This window comes from Catharus ustulatus, chromosome 3, assembly GCF_009819885.2.
Source record: "Catharus ustulatus isolate bCatUst1 chromosome 3, bCatUst1.pri.v2, whole genome shotgun sequence".
Lineage (NCBI taxonomy): Eukaryota > Metazoa > Chordata > Aves > Passeriformes > Turdidae > Catharus > Catharus ustulatus.
In genome coordinates this window covers 43458453-43475603 of record NC_046223.1, presented here as the reverse complement: position 1 = coordinate 43475603, position 17151 = coordinate 43458453, and the positions used below count along the sequence as shown (strand labels likewise).

At 38.0% G+C, this 17151-nt stretch overlaps 1 protein-coding gene across 1 annotated transcript in view; it reads right to left on the bottom strand.

Annotated features, from left to right (window-relative positions):
* FAM120B (family with sequence similarity 120B) overlaps nucleotides 1–17151 on the bottom strand; it is a 47861-nt gene that overhangs the window by 30065 nt on the left and 645 nt on the right. The window contains exons 2-4 of the mRNA XM_033054759.1: nucleotides 15823–16868; nucleotides 11291–11471; nucleotides 5277–5372 (exon numbers count right to left, since the gene is read on the bottom strand). Of these exons, the coding sequence (XP_032910650.1) occupies nucleotides 5277–5372; nucleotides 11291–11471; nucleotides 15823–16842 (1297 nt within the window). The 5' untranslated portion in view covers nucleotides 16843–16868. The remainder of the gene's footprint in view (nucleotides 1–5276; nucleotides 5373–11290; nucleotides 11472–15822; nucleotides 16869–17151) is intronic.

The window sequence follows — 17151 nt, the reverse complement described above, 5'->3', positions numbered from 1 at the left end:
AGAGAATCACTAGGTCTGTTTTTTTCTCTTTCTGCTAGAGTTAACATATCAGGGGTCCCTGCAGGATGCTCTCATTGTCTCCCTGGTGATCACCTGTTTTAATGAACACCTAAGCCATTTGGTGGTGAGCAGGCATTCCCCACAAGGCACTGTGTGGGTTGGACTCCTCTGCAGCACGTTCCAGTTTGGGAACGAAACCCAAGGCGATCTGGTATTTTTCACTTCCTAGGCTACTGTATGAAACACACAGTTGCAAGCACACACAAAAGAACTGTCATCAGTTATGAATAATGGACCTTTCCAGACTTTCTCTAGTACAATTCATGCTGGTCTCTAAATCCTTAATATTTACCCCATGCTGCCATCTCCCAGTCTGTGACACGTGTGGGCTAATGCAAAATTTGCTTCTCATTTAAATTACATTTAATCTGTTATCAAAATAAACACTAATGCACGTGAAATAACAGAACAGCTAACTGGTTATGCCCGAGAATCTCAATAAAAGCCAGAATCGTACCATAAAGTACGGCTGCTTCTGTAGTTAAATAAAACGAGGTGTGAATTTTAAATGTGGACTAATTAAGCTACATTTGGTAACACCTCTTCCTTTTTTTATGTGACATGCAGCAGCTGCAGACCAGTTAGGAACACTTGGTGATAATAAATGGTAAAGTGACAAGGTGTTGAAATCTACATAGATGATGTTTATTTAGCCAGGAAAGCCCATTAACCAAATGGTACTAATTCTTTGGAGAGTGGGAAACTAGAAGAAAAGTTTGTATTTTCTTTCTTTCTTTATCTCCCTGATGGATGTTTCCTTTACTATTTTTAAGGTTAACTCTCCTGTCAAAAGTTTTAACCATAAAAAGAACTACTATTATATAATTTGTAAGTTTCTAGCCATATTTCTAAGGGAAATGTATTATTAAGAAAAAAACCCAGTTGCTTGATTGGAGGCAGAAATGCATGTAAGAGATAACACAAATAGTGGCAGTGAGTGGGGTAGTAAAGACAGCACAGTAAGACTCACATTACTGGTTTTGATACTGGTAATTGCTGCCTTAAGAAAAAAAAAGAAAGCAGAGACTGACTTCCAGGAAGAAAATACAATAGAACATGTACAAAACCAAAACAAAGCCAAATTTTCCTACCAAGCCTAAGCAACCCTGATGTGTGAGACAATCTGTCCATGGGTAAACTCAAATAGTTTTTATGGTTTCTGCATACAAAGAGATACACTAAGAGTCAGTTAAAAGGAAAGTTCTCTTTTGCATCCAGGGGCATACCCAATAACAGAAATCCTTCTTTCTTCAGAGTAGAAACATTAACTAGGTCAATATTCAAGATTATAGATCTATGTTGAGAGAGCTCAACAAAAAATTCAAGACATCTCTTCCATAAACAGTTTCTTATGCTTTCACAAACATCTACTTGCGCCTGGGAAAAAAAGGTACTGATAAATTATGAGTTATATACTCTGGGAAAGAAAACTTGGTGCTGTCTCCTTTTGGAACAAACCAAGAGAAGGCGCTTTTTTTCTGAAGGGCTCTCTTCTTCAAGCAATAAAATTTCAGGTAATACCCAAGACTAATCTATTGTAGCAAATGAAAGATAAGTAAAACAAAGAAACAAATATCCTAAATTTTAATGACTGTTTCACCACACATGCAGTCCACAGCAGATCTAAGATTCATCTACAGTAGACCCTCAAAATGTTCTCTGCTTTAGGTACAGCCTCACTACATTACTTACAGTAATTAGAAAACATGTACAAAAAAAAAACTTACTTGGATAGGAGAAATATTTTATTTTCTGAACATGTCTATATGTTTACTACATTAACCTAAAAAACAACCAAAACTGAGTAACAAATGGAAAACACACCAAAACATATTTATATGTACCTAATTGAAACATCTTTACTATAAAGACTAGTAATGATAAAATTATCTGTTGAGGTTGTAGGACCCACAATTTCCCATGAATTACAAACATAATTACTCTCAATATACACAAAATTGTGTGAAAATCATATCCAGCACTATGTGAACTGCAGTCCTCAGGAACCTCAAGAAGAAGAGCTTTAAAAAGACCTCCATGGAGGTGAGATACTACTTGCCTAAAAACAAAAACAGATAACCCACAAATTAATAAAAAAGCATGGACAAATGACTTTTTACCATTTTCCTTTATATCCACACATTTAATACCATTATCATACAGAAAGCAGCATGAGAAACAAAAGCACTTCAAGGAACTACCTAAACATTTATTTCATCTGTTTGAATTTCAATAATCAATTTATGGATGTGCAATACATTCAAAAGTTGTGGAAAGTATCAATTCTATTATATCATTTAACTCAACACATAAGCAAAGGTGATCCTCACATTTGTACCAACTTTAAACACAGCATTACAGTGTATACAGATATAAATGTATAATAGTAAACATTCATGTATTTTTGAAGTAATGACTAGCGATATTTTATTTTATAACACCAGTAATAGAACTTTAATACTTCTTCATTTTTACATGCTCATGTAAATACTGAGCAATAAAAGTAAATTTATAAAAATGTACTTGCTAGGAACACTCAATAGCAACTTCTCAACAACTGTAGCCAAAAACTCAAATGCCAATTAAATCTGACTATTAAAGACACAGAAAGCATTTTGAAAAACATATTCATGACACATTCATGAAAGATTAACCAATTAGAATACTGAAAGTACATCCAAACTCTGTGGTATGAAGCTACAAAAAAAGCTATGTATTTTCAGAAATAAAATGAACACCACAGGCTTTAGAAGATTTTCTGTTCCACATAAACTGCACACATATCAGATATACCTGCAATGTTCACAAGATACGGATGTTAAACAGTATTTTCCTAGATCATGGATCTTCTAACAAAATTGATTTGCCAGTGTTGCTCTGTCAATGTGTGTAAATCATGATCATATTCATTCAACTAAAAAGAAACACTCTAGAAGGAAGAGACATAGATAATGCAAACAAGCACAGATGCTAATTCAGAAGACTATCTCTCTCTCAAAAAAAGATAATACATACTATATTTTAAATATATTTTATCATCTTACCATCCTGCCTTAAGGATTGGATATTTTGTCTTTAAAAAAAGCTAACATTCAATCTATCACCTGCAACCTTTCCAGATACAAGGCACTTCTGCTGTTTCATACACACACACAAAACGTTAGTAGGAATTCTACTTTTTTTTTTTTAAGATCAATGCAAAATTTAAAGTATTTATCATTATGTACACTACAGTTTAAAATTCATAGCTTCTTTAGAGTTTTTAATCTGAATCAAACTGGAAGAGTCAGGATTTTCCATATATTGTCAGTACAGCTCTAAAGTACTTTTGAAGATCAGCTTATCAGTTTTTTCAAAAAAAGATAAAGAGCTTTCCCAAATTAATTGCACTTTTGATGTTTCAAATAGGTTTTTGGTAATTTTTTTTGTCTTTTTGAGTAACCTGATCTTGATTGACAGCCTTGAACTCTAACTTCCTAAAACAACTTTAAATTTAGCTCTAAATATGATCCCTGTCTGAAAAATGTGATGTGCTGTTGAGAACCTTATTTGGTGAATTAGAAAGTCATGCTGTGGAAAATCAAAGATGCATGAGCGAATGTAAGGCATACAAATATGGACTGCAAAAATTTTAGAAAAATATTTGTCTGCTGAAGGAATGACAACAGAGTACTAAAAATAAACACTAAAAGTCCTCCTCCCATTTTTTAATAGTCTGCTTGAACAGCCTTTCATTACTGAGTTAGCAAAGATCGTATCTGAGAAGATTCTGTTTTTATAAACTCCACTTATGTGGTTACTATAAACAAACACACTTAAAATCCTGTTTATTGTCAACATGAAGGTGGGTTCTATGTGTTGTATGTTTACAGAGCTATAGAACCAGAGTACATGAGATTAAGTGGATTCCTCTCCAGACAGGGAGGAAGGAAGTATACTATCTGGGATGGAAAATTTCACATCAATAAATACAGTATATTTGCCAAACAACTTGAAATGTAACTACATAGGTACAGTTTATAATTTGTTGAGTTTTGTTTCCTTGTTTTGCAGCATGTTCCCAGACCACTGTATGCTGAAATAAAACAGTTGCACAAGATGGACTGATCAATTTTTACTTTCCATATTTATATTCCATTTGGAAAATTTCACAGCAATTTCATGCTATCATAAAGTCAATTAGATAATCACTCTCCTAATATTTTGTCAAGGATACATGACAGTGGACATGTATAACAAATAAAACCTCATTTGTACTTTGTCTATATAATCTATTTCTTTCCAAACAGCCCTTTAAAAAGAATTTTGAAAAGGCTGATATCTAAAAAGCAACTGGTTTTCCTTCATCTTTGAATTGAAAGACTCTCATTAAATATAAAGATAAATGCGCAATCTTTGGATACCTAAAAAGAAAATTTACTATAAATTTACAAAGAAGTACCTGCATTTCAGCTTCTGAATCTGGATTTAGACTAGATCAGCACAAGGACTACTACAGAAGGCTCTGGATGCTAAGGGAAGATGTAATTACTCTCCAAAAAAGTTGAGTAGATAGTAACTTTTCTTAACAAGACATCAACGGTATCAGTGGAACAAATGCATTTCATGTGAAAGACTAGAAAAACCTCTGAGCTGCCGATCTATTTGATAACAGATGACAGAGAGACAGAGCTCTGAGAACAAGGATGACTACAACTGCATGCACAAATGAACACTTAGAGCAATTTTCCCCCTGACATAACAAAAATGTTTGCTTCCCATCCTAACCTTATACTGCATGATGCAATTGTGTGTATATATATACAATTGTATATATACAGTGCTCAATCTTTTCACTGAAATGTATGATACTTCCTCATAAATGTAACACATTTCTCATAACTCTTATTTCACTAAGAGTATTCATTAATGTGTTTTTTTTACCAAAGGGAAGAAGATAAAACCACAAAAAATACTTGAGGCTTAAGAGAGTAGAAACAGCTTCACAGAAACAGATAGCCCAATTTTGTTTTTTTTTTTAATTAAAAGCATATATCTCAGAGCTGAATCCTATTGTAATTACAAACGGCAATTGAAAGCAACTACAAATGTGAAGCTCTTTAGGTCCTTGCTCTCCACAGTCATCCTGGTTTCTATATCAAACATATGATGGATTGTCCAACCTCATTTTGTGAAGTGATTCTTTCAGTTTACATTTATACACATTTTTATTTTACCTGTAACAGAAGGTTGTACAGGTTGTATCAGGTCTGGCTGCTTAAGAGGATTTCCACAATAGACAAACCACTCTTTTACCAAAGGAGAGGTCCCACCTAAAAAAAGACAGAATTGGATCAGTAAGTCAAATGCAAGTATTGACAGTAGTACAACAGCTGGAATCAGCTGTGATCAGGATTCTAAAGCAATAGAAGGCACTTCTTGATGACTTGTTTGCTCAGCTTTAGAAACAAACCAAGAAAAAATAGTTTTAGTATCTTTATGACAAATCATCAGAACAAATAAACAGAGTTTCAATTACGTACTATAAACATGAGTTTGGACTGGGGAACTGCAACCAAAAATGTAAGTACAAGAGTCTGTGGAAAACATTCTCAACAGGCTTAGGCCTTCCCACTCCAAGGCAGCTCAGGAAGCTCTGGAGGCATGTGACATAGCTCAGGGACCTGCATGAGCTACCTCAGTCTCTCAGCACTGTCACATTGCCACATATCCAGGCAGCGCTAAATATGATTCACCTCCCAACTTGCCCTGACATTTCCTGTGTCAGGGTTTGAACCAAAATCTTCATAGGGAGGCCTTGATGGCTATTTGAAAGCTGATAGCAATGGAGACATCCCACCATCAGATGCAGAGCTTTTACAGCCCATTGCTCCAGATCTTTCATCTAGCATAAAGGAATTGTTTATACACAGTAGCTTAAGTGGCTTTCCTAGTCCCTAACCTGAATCCTGTTCACTCCCCCTAGAGATGCCCCTTAAATTAAAAATTCCACTACAGGAATTGTGCATATAACTACCTGATGCTTAAAAAACCTCAAACAAATCAATGCTCAGGAAAAAAAAAAAAATCAAGCATTTAAGAATTTTTGGAACGCAGACTGTCAAATTTACAATAGTAATCTTGGAATCATTCCAGTGCAAGTCTTTATTAAAAAAAAACAAACAAAAAAACCCCAAAAAACCAACAAACAAACATAGAATCACTGTTACTATTAGTGGTGTTTTGCATTCTGTCCAGATTTTTGCTTATGGTAGCCATATCATAGGTGCCCTAAATTTCCACTCTCTGTAGTCTAATAAACAGAATTAATTAAAGAAGTTTAGCTAGTCCTGGGCACTTGGAGTAGTGTTTTCAAATATTTTCTCTTTTTCCTTCCCTTGTCCCTTTCCAGATTCACAGAATTGCATCTCTAATTTCTTCCAACTCTCTCCAATACTGAAGCTACTATCCTTAAAAATGCCCGCCTTTTATCACCAATTCCAATCTCTCTAAAACTTGCTACAAAAGTATTTTTGATGCCATGTTGTGAACTCTAATCAAAAACTTTCCCAAGATTAAAACAAACCAAACAAATCTTTCCAACACTGTCCTTTCCTCGTCCACCCAAAACAGGTTTTGTCACACAATTTCCTGATCTCACGCATAGCTCAATGCTGGAGATAACTGTTGACATGAATGAAAAAGTAGTGTGCTATGTTGCTAGTGAGCAAGGGCAGAAATTCCTCAGATGTATTTCTACTGTCAGGGGTAAGAGAGGGAAAAAGAACACGACAAAAATCTGTTTTACAACCCTGCTTTTTCCTTCCTCCCTCCCTCCCTCCCTCCCTTCCTTCCTTCCTTCCTTCCTTCCTTCCTTCCTTCCTTCCTTCCTTCCTTCCTTCCTTCCTTCCTTCCTTCCTTCCTTCCTTCCTTCCTTCCTTCCTTCCTTCCTTCCTTCCTTCCTTCCTTCCTTCCTTCCTTCCTTCCTTCCTTCCCTCCCTCCCTTCCCCATGGGCCTGCAGCACAAACTCCCTATAAAGGTGAGGGACTGAAGAACCAATACCTGGAGTATGAGGGGCAGTATTACACATGGCTTGCCATGCTTATCTGTTCAAAAACCAGTGGCATCAAAAATAAAATTAAAAATGCCTACACTAGAGGGAAAAAAGCCTTCAACTGTACATTCCAGTAGCTGAATAGTCTCACATCTTGATTATAAATCATTGACTATGATAATGCTATTTCATGACCAAAATCCTCCAATTAAATATCCCAAAGTCACTTTCAGAAACATTTTGACGTTTCAGCATTTTGTTTTAAGATTTAGTGTGCGGATTACTCTGCTTTATTCAATTTATTCAGCTCACTCAGACTCCTAAATTTTAGCCTGGTTTCTTAAGGAGGCAAACCTAATACAATTAGGACATCTGTCTTATAATTAATTCACGGATGCACTGCTCTGTTTCAACTAAATCTAACAAAGGAGAAGTGATTTCAAATGGATTAAAGTCCTAAACATTTTGTGAAACTGGAGACTCGGCTGACAGAGGGATCCTGTTAGGGAACCAACTGAAAGAAAGGCAGAAAGGTCAACTTACCTGTTGTATCCAAAAAGACTGAATGGTAAATCAATACACAAATAACTGTAGAAGAGCTAGAGCTGAGGAAAAAAAAAAAGTAGATGGGGTTTGGGAAGGACAGAAGGCAATAGGGAACATGCTTAGGAACCATATACTGCAGGAGGGAGTTGTCAAGGACATGAGGAGAAGTTAAGATGGTATAAAGAAGCATGGAAATAGAAACTCTGCTGGTGGGGAGCATTGCTCTTTATGAGTTTCACAACCCTCTCCAAATGGAAATGTCTTGGGGAAAAAACCACTAATTTTTCAAACTTTTTTCCCTACCATGCATATAAAGAATATCACCAATGAAATTAAAATAATAGCAGTTTCTTTGTTTAAATAGATTCTGCATGTTCTGTGAAAGCACTTCTTAGGCAGCCTAAGGAATGCTTCAGCTATGTGCAAACAGTTGGAAAATGTTGTTATGTTCCTCTATACCTGCAACAACGCCAACTCTCCTGAGCAGTCACTGGTGATAACTGGCAAAAATTCTGCTAATGGACTGTTTTTGACAGTGTCAAAGCAAGGATCAGTCTGGCCTGCTAATGTTAGAACTGGGAGTGATGCCAGGACTTCGAGGAGCTGGCCACGAGCTCAGGCTACATTACATAACCTCCTAATTGGCAATGGACATGCAGGTGCAGGTATTTCCATGGACTGCACTAGTGCCAAAACCTGCTGGCTTTGTTCTGAACTCATTGCACACATAAGAAAGCTTGGCTGGCCTATCAGGGTGAATTATTTACTGTAATTTTCCCCTCCTACTTGAATTTTTCCAAAAGTACTTTTTCTCAGAAGGATGCTAAAGCGCTGACAAATTTACTGCATGCAATATTTCACATATAGATCAGAAATGGCTCAATTAATTATAAACTTACTTTTGAAATACATGGACAACAAATGCCCTGTTGTCAGAATCACCATCAGCTCCCTATTTATTTATGTAGGGTCAAAAATCGGGCTGTGATTCTCCAACATTTCCATGAGTTAAGGCACATGCTTACCACACACCGAACTACACCAAGGGCAAGGTTATACAGGCAATCCTTTGAGCAGGATTGCTGCCTTTTACAGGCAGGCACTGATTTCCTCATTCCCACTCCCTGCCATTCCCTCGGGGTGTTTCACCACAGCTGTTTGTGGCTACACAGAGCCAGATAGGGAAACAGAACCAGGTTAGTTACCTGACTACAAGAAAGGCAGGGAAGAGAGACAGAGGCTATTTTCAGTTTCTCAAACTAGACCACCACACAGCTGCACAAACAGCTGCACCAGCACAACTGAGATGATGCACAGGGATTAAAATGAGTGGCTGTGCAAGAGAATTATTTAAAGTGGTGCTGGTAGCAAAAGCAACACTTTTCCCACTATGGCTTCAGGCAAAGTTGCATGGCATGGACTGATGGTTTCAAAGGATATGACACCCTGCTCCTGTGGATTTGTGGGTCTCTTAGGCACCCCTGGAAATTACAACCTGGGTGTTCAAAACTAATGGTCTCCTGTTTCAGAGCAGGGCAAACAGTTTACATTAGCTTTAACTTGTACTTATTAAACCTGTAATCACTGCTTTTACTAAATATTGTCTGCTTTGCCAATCAACAGCAAATAAGCAGATCTGCAAACTGCAAAGAAGTCAGTTTCCACCACATTTTAATTGACAATATTGAGGAGTAAAAGAGATGATTAACACATACACCACCACTGCAAACTGGAATCTTGCGCAGAGTTAGTGGAGTAAGCTTCAAACGCGCTACATCAGCAGCTGTATAATGGTGGCAGACTTCACATGGACTAATTTAATTTGTTGTCTTGTTCCAGTAAGCTCTTTTTAAAGGCTAATCTAACATGATTCTACATTATACTACAACCTACAGACTGTGTAGACTACTTCTTCCCATCCTATCCCTTATTAAATTATAAAAACCAGTCGACTTGACTTCATCTGAGGGAAACTGGCAAAGGATTCTACTTACTTTGTAAAGAACAAAACTTCTTAGTAGGTCTAGCAGTGAATCCATAAATAAAAATGCTTACACATACCTATGCATTCCAATACAGACTGTGACTAATGATCTACACTCTTGACATAGAAGCAATCATACACTGGAATAAAAAAACCCCATGAACTACTAGGAAGTGACATGGTTAAAGCAGTTATAGGTAGGTACATGCACTGAAAATGTAGATTTAATAGAGGCACCCATGCAGAAACAATCTATATACCTTTCTGGAAGGGTTAAGAATTGAGGGTGTACTATGACTTTAAAAAATCATCTCTGGAATTGGAAGCCTGAACTGAGAATAAATAACACATGCTATCTGTGGTTTTATTCTAAAATCACTTCCTTAAAAGAAGACAACTTTCACATTAAAATTTAATTTTCAATATGACTCTAAAAAAACGTTTCTGTATTTCAATTCTAATCTTCTTTGAGTATTAAAGCCACTGTAATACAAATGCTAACCTGCCTATTACCCTGCTGTCTTGTAGCAACAATTGTTAATTAGGAATTTTGGTCTGGGTGTTTCTGAAAACATCAATGAATATCCTGCTGTTTAGATGAATAAGTAAAACCCAACCAAGTTATAATTATCTACAAAATTTGGAGGCAGTACACCAAAAAATGAAAAATGACAGATGTGCATTATTACTGCTGAGATTTTTGTTATTCTCTCCAAATTGCTATGTAAACTCTGATTCACTTTTTCCTGTTATGGCACAACTTCAACCTCTGGCTGCTGAGGGAAGTAATGTACTTAATTACCTTTTTGTGCCTTTCTAAGCAAATGGTTTGAGTATTAGGCTTGATGGCGGTGCACTTTCATCAATAAAATGTACAGCGATTACCATGGAGAAATCAACACATTCAAAAGAATAAAAGTCCAGTATACTTTTAATTTTCAACTCGCTGGCTGAAAGACATTGTAAAGATAACACTTAACTAATGGAAGTCTTAAGAACATGAAATTGGTCCAAGGATGTGAATAAAGAACTTGGTCTTCAAGGAGATGAATGCAAGCACAGATATAAGTACCTGCTGCCGAATCTGTTTATACCACTGGATAAGGGAATTGTATTTTCTAGCACTTGGCTGAAAGAACTAATAATCGCTGGCATGACTACGTGCATTTGTATTATTACAGGAACTGTATTTGACTGTTCCGAAAATTGCAGGCTTAAAATCAACAGAAGGTAAAACTTTAACAGTGCATTATTGTTCCGTAAAAGTGTATTACAACTCACTAATTCGTCCAGAGCCACACTTATTCAAGCAACATTAGGCTTCATATACTCTCAAACTTTCAAAAATCTAAAGATCATTGATTTGGTCAATCTTTTTGATCATTAACAACTTTCACAACTTTCCAAGTAGCAAGGAAAAAAGCTCCAATTTTTAAAAATCACTTTAAAAGCACTGAAATGGAACAGCATGTAGAAAAAGCCCCACAGTTTCAATCTCACATTTTCTTACTTCCATAAGAACTACATTTCAGCTGCTCAGAGTTTTTATCTTATATGAATTTTCTATCCTAAATGCTGATAGAGCCATTGAAGCAATGAATTCAAGATTTCATATTTCAAAATCGAAAGGATACTTGCATAATGGTGTAAGTAGTTTAATCCTTACCTTTTCCAGATTCCAACAAGATAGAATAAATATGCTGACGAGCAGGGCGGTAGATAAGTGCCTGTCCAGGAATCTCTGTATCACAGTCATCTTCCAAGGAGTTGCTGCACTCAACCTGTCCATGACTCAGGATATTGAAGATTGTAAAATTTTCAGATTGGATATGCTGTTCTTTAGCTAACTGTTTGTTCAAAGAAGGGAGAAGGCATCTTCAAAATTAAGAAGAATCAAAAAGCAACAAAACGTATTCACTATTCGTAGAAATGGAGGGAATAGTCAGGGAGGGAACAAGTGCTTTTTCAAATAACACCAGTATAGTGTATTTTCAGACATCCATCTTTTTGTCCTGGGGACAGGAATCCCCAGGAAAACCATCACTACCTTTCTTAGTCCCTCCTTTAATTATTAAAACTTGTGAGCTTGAACAACAGTTTTCTAGAAAATTTCTAGAAAATTTCTTAAAATTAATTCTGAATTCCAGCATAGCTGCCCTCCTTTAGTCACCTGAAAATGTATCTTCTTTCTTTAAACAGTGAGTGAAGGCACAACAAAACATGAACTTTTAATTTTATTGCAAGATGAACTATATAAGATAGCTGTATTTCTTTCCCAACCTGACTTGGGGTAGTTTACATTCTGGTAAAATTAGAATACTTAACTTCACCACACTTTTACTTTGCAATAGCTCTCCACTGTGAAAAGAAATGCCATCTACTCTAGTGAGGAAAACCAGGTCTGCAGGCGTGTTGCTGAAAAGCAGAATTAACAGCATCACCCAGGCTGAACATTAACCACACACTGGATGCAGATGCATCTGGCTACAGCAGCTGGCTACCAGCAGCAGGGTCTGCTGGTCTGGAGCAGCCTAGGTGAGAAAGCAACAAAGATGCTCTCAGGCAGCACAGAATTCCAACCAGTAACACTGGCAATCTGGACTGTCCAAGTGCACAGACAGACAGACTTTCTACTTCACAACCCCAGACCAAAACTCTGGGGGTGCTCAAACAGCTGAGTAGAGTGAATACTTCCACGGGGTGCCACTAACAAATTCTCTAGGGCCTGTGCCATATGGTGAGCAGGCACTGATGTTTCTCTGCTCTGCACTCCCTGCATGTGTTGTGTTCTCTGTATTGTTTGGGTTGTGCCATCCTGCCACAGCCACCACAGATTCTTTCACTAGGAGTTACTGGACCACTGGCCAGAAACAAATTCACCATTTCTCCAGAATTCCTGTATCTGAAAACCTGTGAACTCAGCAGGTCAAAGCTGCAGTCATCCACTGAGTCATTAGTGATCAAAACTAATTCTCCTAAAATGTCCTACTTTCTGTGTACAGTACAAATCAATAGAGCGCTTGCACAATAAATTAAAGGTTTCCCTGCAATAAATACTTCAGTATTTGTAATGTGTGTAAACATTGTAATCCCCCAAGTATACTTCTGTATAAAATAAAAACAGGGCATCAAGTATTTATAAGCATGATTTTAATGAAGCACTGAACTATTTCACAGAAACCAGCCACAGATATGAGATCATCAACAATGCTAGTTTATTGCAATTTGCCAATAATCTACACATCCTTATGTACTGAAAAAACAACACGCTGATTTCAAAAGTATTGCTGTATTCAGTGTCTGTATCTCGAAAAATATTTCTGATTCATAGTTACAATCAGCTACAAAGTTGTGCTCTTCTGACAGAAACAGCAACATGAGGCTATGCCCTCATGGCTGGAATTGAGCTGTGTGCCATTTACATGCAGTTCAGACAGATGTGCAAGGTAAGCAGAACTACATATGAGTTTCAACATACAAAGCAAAGCACACACATTACATATACAAATATTTGTACACTTGTAACAAAAACAAAAGAGAAGTTAACATGTCTAACATTTTGACTGTAATTTCCTTGGCCCAGCTGGCTTCGTGTAGGATTCATGCAGCAACAGTGAAACATTCTTCAATGGAGTTTCTAAACATTATTATTTTATTAGAGCAGTAGCTCAGCATGATGCTTCAGAACTTCAACCCTTCAAATTAAATACCAAGCCAAGAAATAATGACCACTTGTCATAAAGACCACATGGTACATTCTTTTAAGGAATAAAGATATTGCCACTATTGTCCTGGCCATAATCCAACCTAGATAATTGCATTCTGGCTGTTTTTCCCTTGCACTTCAAGCTGAAAGAGGATTTTTCAACACCTCATTATGATGTATGGCTGGTGATTTTTAAAAATATCTTCTGTTTAACTACAACAGTCCAAAGTGATATGTATTGTATCGATGTGTGATTAATATAAAAGCCCAAATATATCCACAGGCTAGCTGAAATAAACATTGCATAGGTTACAATGTAGCTATAAAACGTTTTATAGTCTTTTTAAAAAGGAAAATATAAATTATATAATTACTTTAGAGTAATACAAGAAAACAGAAAAATCATTTTAAAGAAAATGCTCAAGATAAGCAAGAGAAAGAAAAAGAAGTTCTGTGTTTGAAGTCTATAAGGACCTAATAAAATAGGGAGTAACAGATGGCTAATATAGGGTCTAAAATACACTTCCTTGTATAGATTTTTTAAAAAATCTCAATATGTTATCTTAACTGGCACGAATTTACAGAATTGTACTCTAGACTTACTACTATTCCATAAACTCTGATGCAAAATAGCACATTTTCTATTAGCCAGGTACACCACCCTAAGCTAATACATCCAATTTCCCAGAGTGACTCAATCTGACATACCATATCTCACCCCAACACCAGTGCAGCTATGTCCGTGTGGGATGCCCTAACTAAAACTTGTTACTACACCTCTACCCTTTAGGAATTAATAAACCCATTGAAGTGCTTTTGTGTCATTCAGGGACAACAAAAACAAGGGCAATTTAACCTGAACCAAGAATGACAAAATACAGACTTACTGCATTTGACATTGTCCTGCACAACATCCTTGTCCCTGAAGTAGAGAGGCATGGATTTCACTGATGGACCTCTTGGAGGATGAAGAACTGGTTGGATGGTTGCACTGAGAGAGTTGTGATCAATGGCTCCACGCGCAAGGGGAGGCACATGGAGTGACAAGCAGTGTCCTCAGGGGTTGGCACGGGGACCAGCACTGTTTAACACCTTTGCCATGGACAGTGGGATCGAGTGCTCCCTTGGCAAGTCTGCTGGTGACACGAGGCTGTGCGGTGCTGTCGACATGCAGGAGGGCAAAGATCTGTCCAGAGGAATCTGGACAGGTTTGAGAGGTGGGCCTGTGCAAACCTCATCAATTTCAACAGGGCCAAGTACAAGATCCTGCACGTGGGTCAGGGCAATCCTGACCACAAATACGGGCTGGATGGAGAAAGGATTGAGAGCAGCTCTAAGAAGGGCTTTAGGGTGTTGCTGAATAAGCAGCTTGACCTATGATCTTCAACAACATGTGCTCATACCCCAGAAAGCCAACTGAACCCTTGGCTGCATCCAAAGCAGCGCTACCAGCAGGGCAAGGGAGAGGATTCTCTCTGTCTACTCTGCTGTGGTGAGATCCTACCTGGAGTGCTGTGTTCAGCTCTGACATCCCTAGTACAGGAAGGACTTTGACGTGTTGGAGTGAGTCCAGAGGGCTACAAAGACAATCAGAGGGCTGGAGCACCTCTGCTAAGAAGACAGGCTGAGAGCTGGGGCTGTGTAACTGGGGAAGAGAAGGCTCTGGAGACACCTTAGAGCAGCCTTCAAAAATACCTAAAGGGGGCTACAAAAGAGCTGGAGAGGGACTTTTCACAAGGGTATGTAGTGACAGGATGAGGGGAAATGGACTTAATATCTGATCTAACCTAAAAGTAGGTTTAGATCAGATATTAGGAAGAAACCCTTTGCTGTGAAGGTGGTGAGGCACTGGCCCAGGTTGACAAGAGAGGAGTTGGATCATCCCTGGAAGTATTCAAGGCCAGGCTGGATACGACTCTGAGTAATCTGGTATAGTGGAAGTCTCCCTGCTCAGGGCAGGGTTTGGAACTAGGTGATCTTTAAGGTCCCAACCCCAACCACTCTATGACTCTATGACATGATTCTGTAGGAGTTTCCATGTCTCCACTATGAGCAATTTCAACTTCTGCATTCTTAGCACAGCTACCTCTGATACCTCCATTGCAAGGCACAGCCAAGCAGATCACTCACCAGCTTATGGCTGATCTGTGGGTTCTCAAAGTAAAAACCAAGTCAATACACACATAATATAAACATGGGAAATCATAAAATACATGGGAAGTACATTTCTGTGCCCAGCTGCTGGCCTATACCGGAGCTGCTCCCCATTATTTGACCTAATTGACACTTCAAAAAGAGAGGGACTACTTTTTATTAAATGTGTTGCAGCTGTGCTCATATTAACACACACAATAGTAAGTGGGGCTCTACTTAACAGGCAAAATATTTTTGCACAAGTAAATTTAAATCAATAGGACTGGTGTACTCATTAATAACTTCCACTATCTAGTCATGGCAATAAAGTGATCATTAAGCTTTAAAAAACAAGTTACCTGAAATATTTCTTTATCTTGACAGAAAGCTGATTGTTGTTGAAGGGATAACATTTGACAATTTGATACATTGGGAGGAATCCATGGAGACTGCTGCCCAGGCAAAAGGTAGGAGTTCACTCCTCTGCAAAGCAATGTCTTGTCTGATCCCAGAGGTATTATCTCTTCCAAGTGTTTCAGGCTGCTGTACGAGCACGGAATTTTTGAGATGTAATTTGCTACAGATAGCAGTATGTTTGTTCTTCTGTTGTAGCTCTTATTCCTATGAGGATTGGTGGTTACACATTTGTGCCAAAAGCCTTCCAATATGCTTTCTGGAACAATATCATTGCCAAGCAAGCATGCAAAGAGAGGAAGGTGTGTCAAACTAATACCCAGCACACGGCAAAGAACTTCTCGAGAGTACATGACAGTGACCAGTCTGTCCAAACGGAGGTTCTCAATGGAAAAGTAGGGACATGTGTTATAGATGAGGTAGTCACTATCTTGCCCCAGAATTCCTATACAGTTGTGCTGCAAACCATATGCAGCCACCTCAAAGTCTGCCTCTTGCAATGTGCAGACTGTTTTTTGACCAAGTGACTTCAGGGCATAACGTGTAAAAGTAGGCAGTGCTGAAGGAAGAACAAACATTTCCCTCCCTGGCTGTTTCCTGTGAGTCTTGATAAACTGAAATAATCTGGTTATTTCCTCAGTATTCTTCATCCTCCGTTTGATCCACTCATCTCTCTTTTTCTCTTCTACCACCCCATCGAAGTAAAACACCAACTTGATACCAGCGGCCATAAAAGCATTGATAAAATCCTGTAAAATGGCAAGGTACTCCCGCCACTGGCCACCACACACCCAGGATTCCGGTGTGTACCAGCGTCTAACGCAACTCATGGCATCTACTACGATAACAGGTGGGGAGTCGGGATGGTCAATGCGATGCTTTTCTGCCATTTCTCTCAGATCTACCGTTTGGCACGCATCAGGGCAAACTCTTGCCACAAATCCCTGCAAGCCTCTAACACCCATGGCTGATCTCCGAAACTTACAGCAGTCTGAAAGAAGAAAAATAAAAACAACATTCTAAAATGCAATACTGGAAAACAAACAAATTCTACAATAATATTTTTCAAAGCTGTTTGGAAACAGAAGTGTTATTTTTCTGCTTTTATGGGCAGCTCATTGCGGTATCCAGGCTTTTATACATTTCAAGCAGTCTACTTCCCATCAGCAAACCAAATGTAAGTACTCATTCATTTTCCCTTCCACTTTTTGTTTTTGTATCAGTGAAAAATGTAAGTATCAAAAGATTCCCGGAAGAATGACCAAAGGAAATTC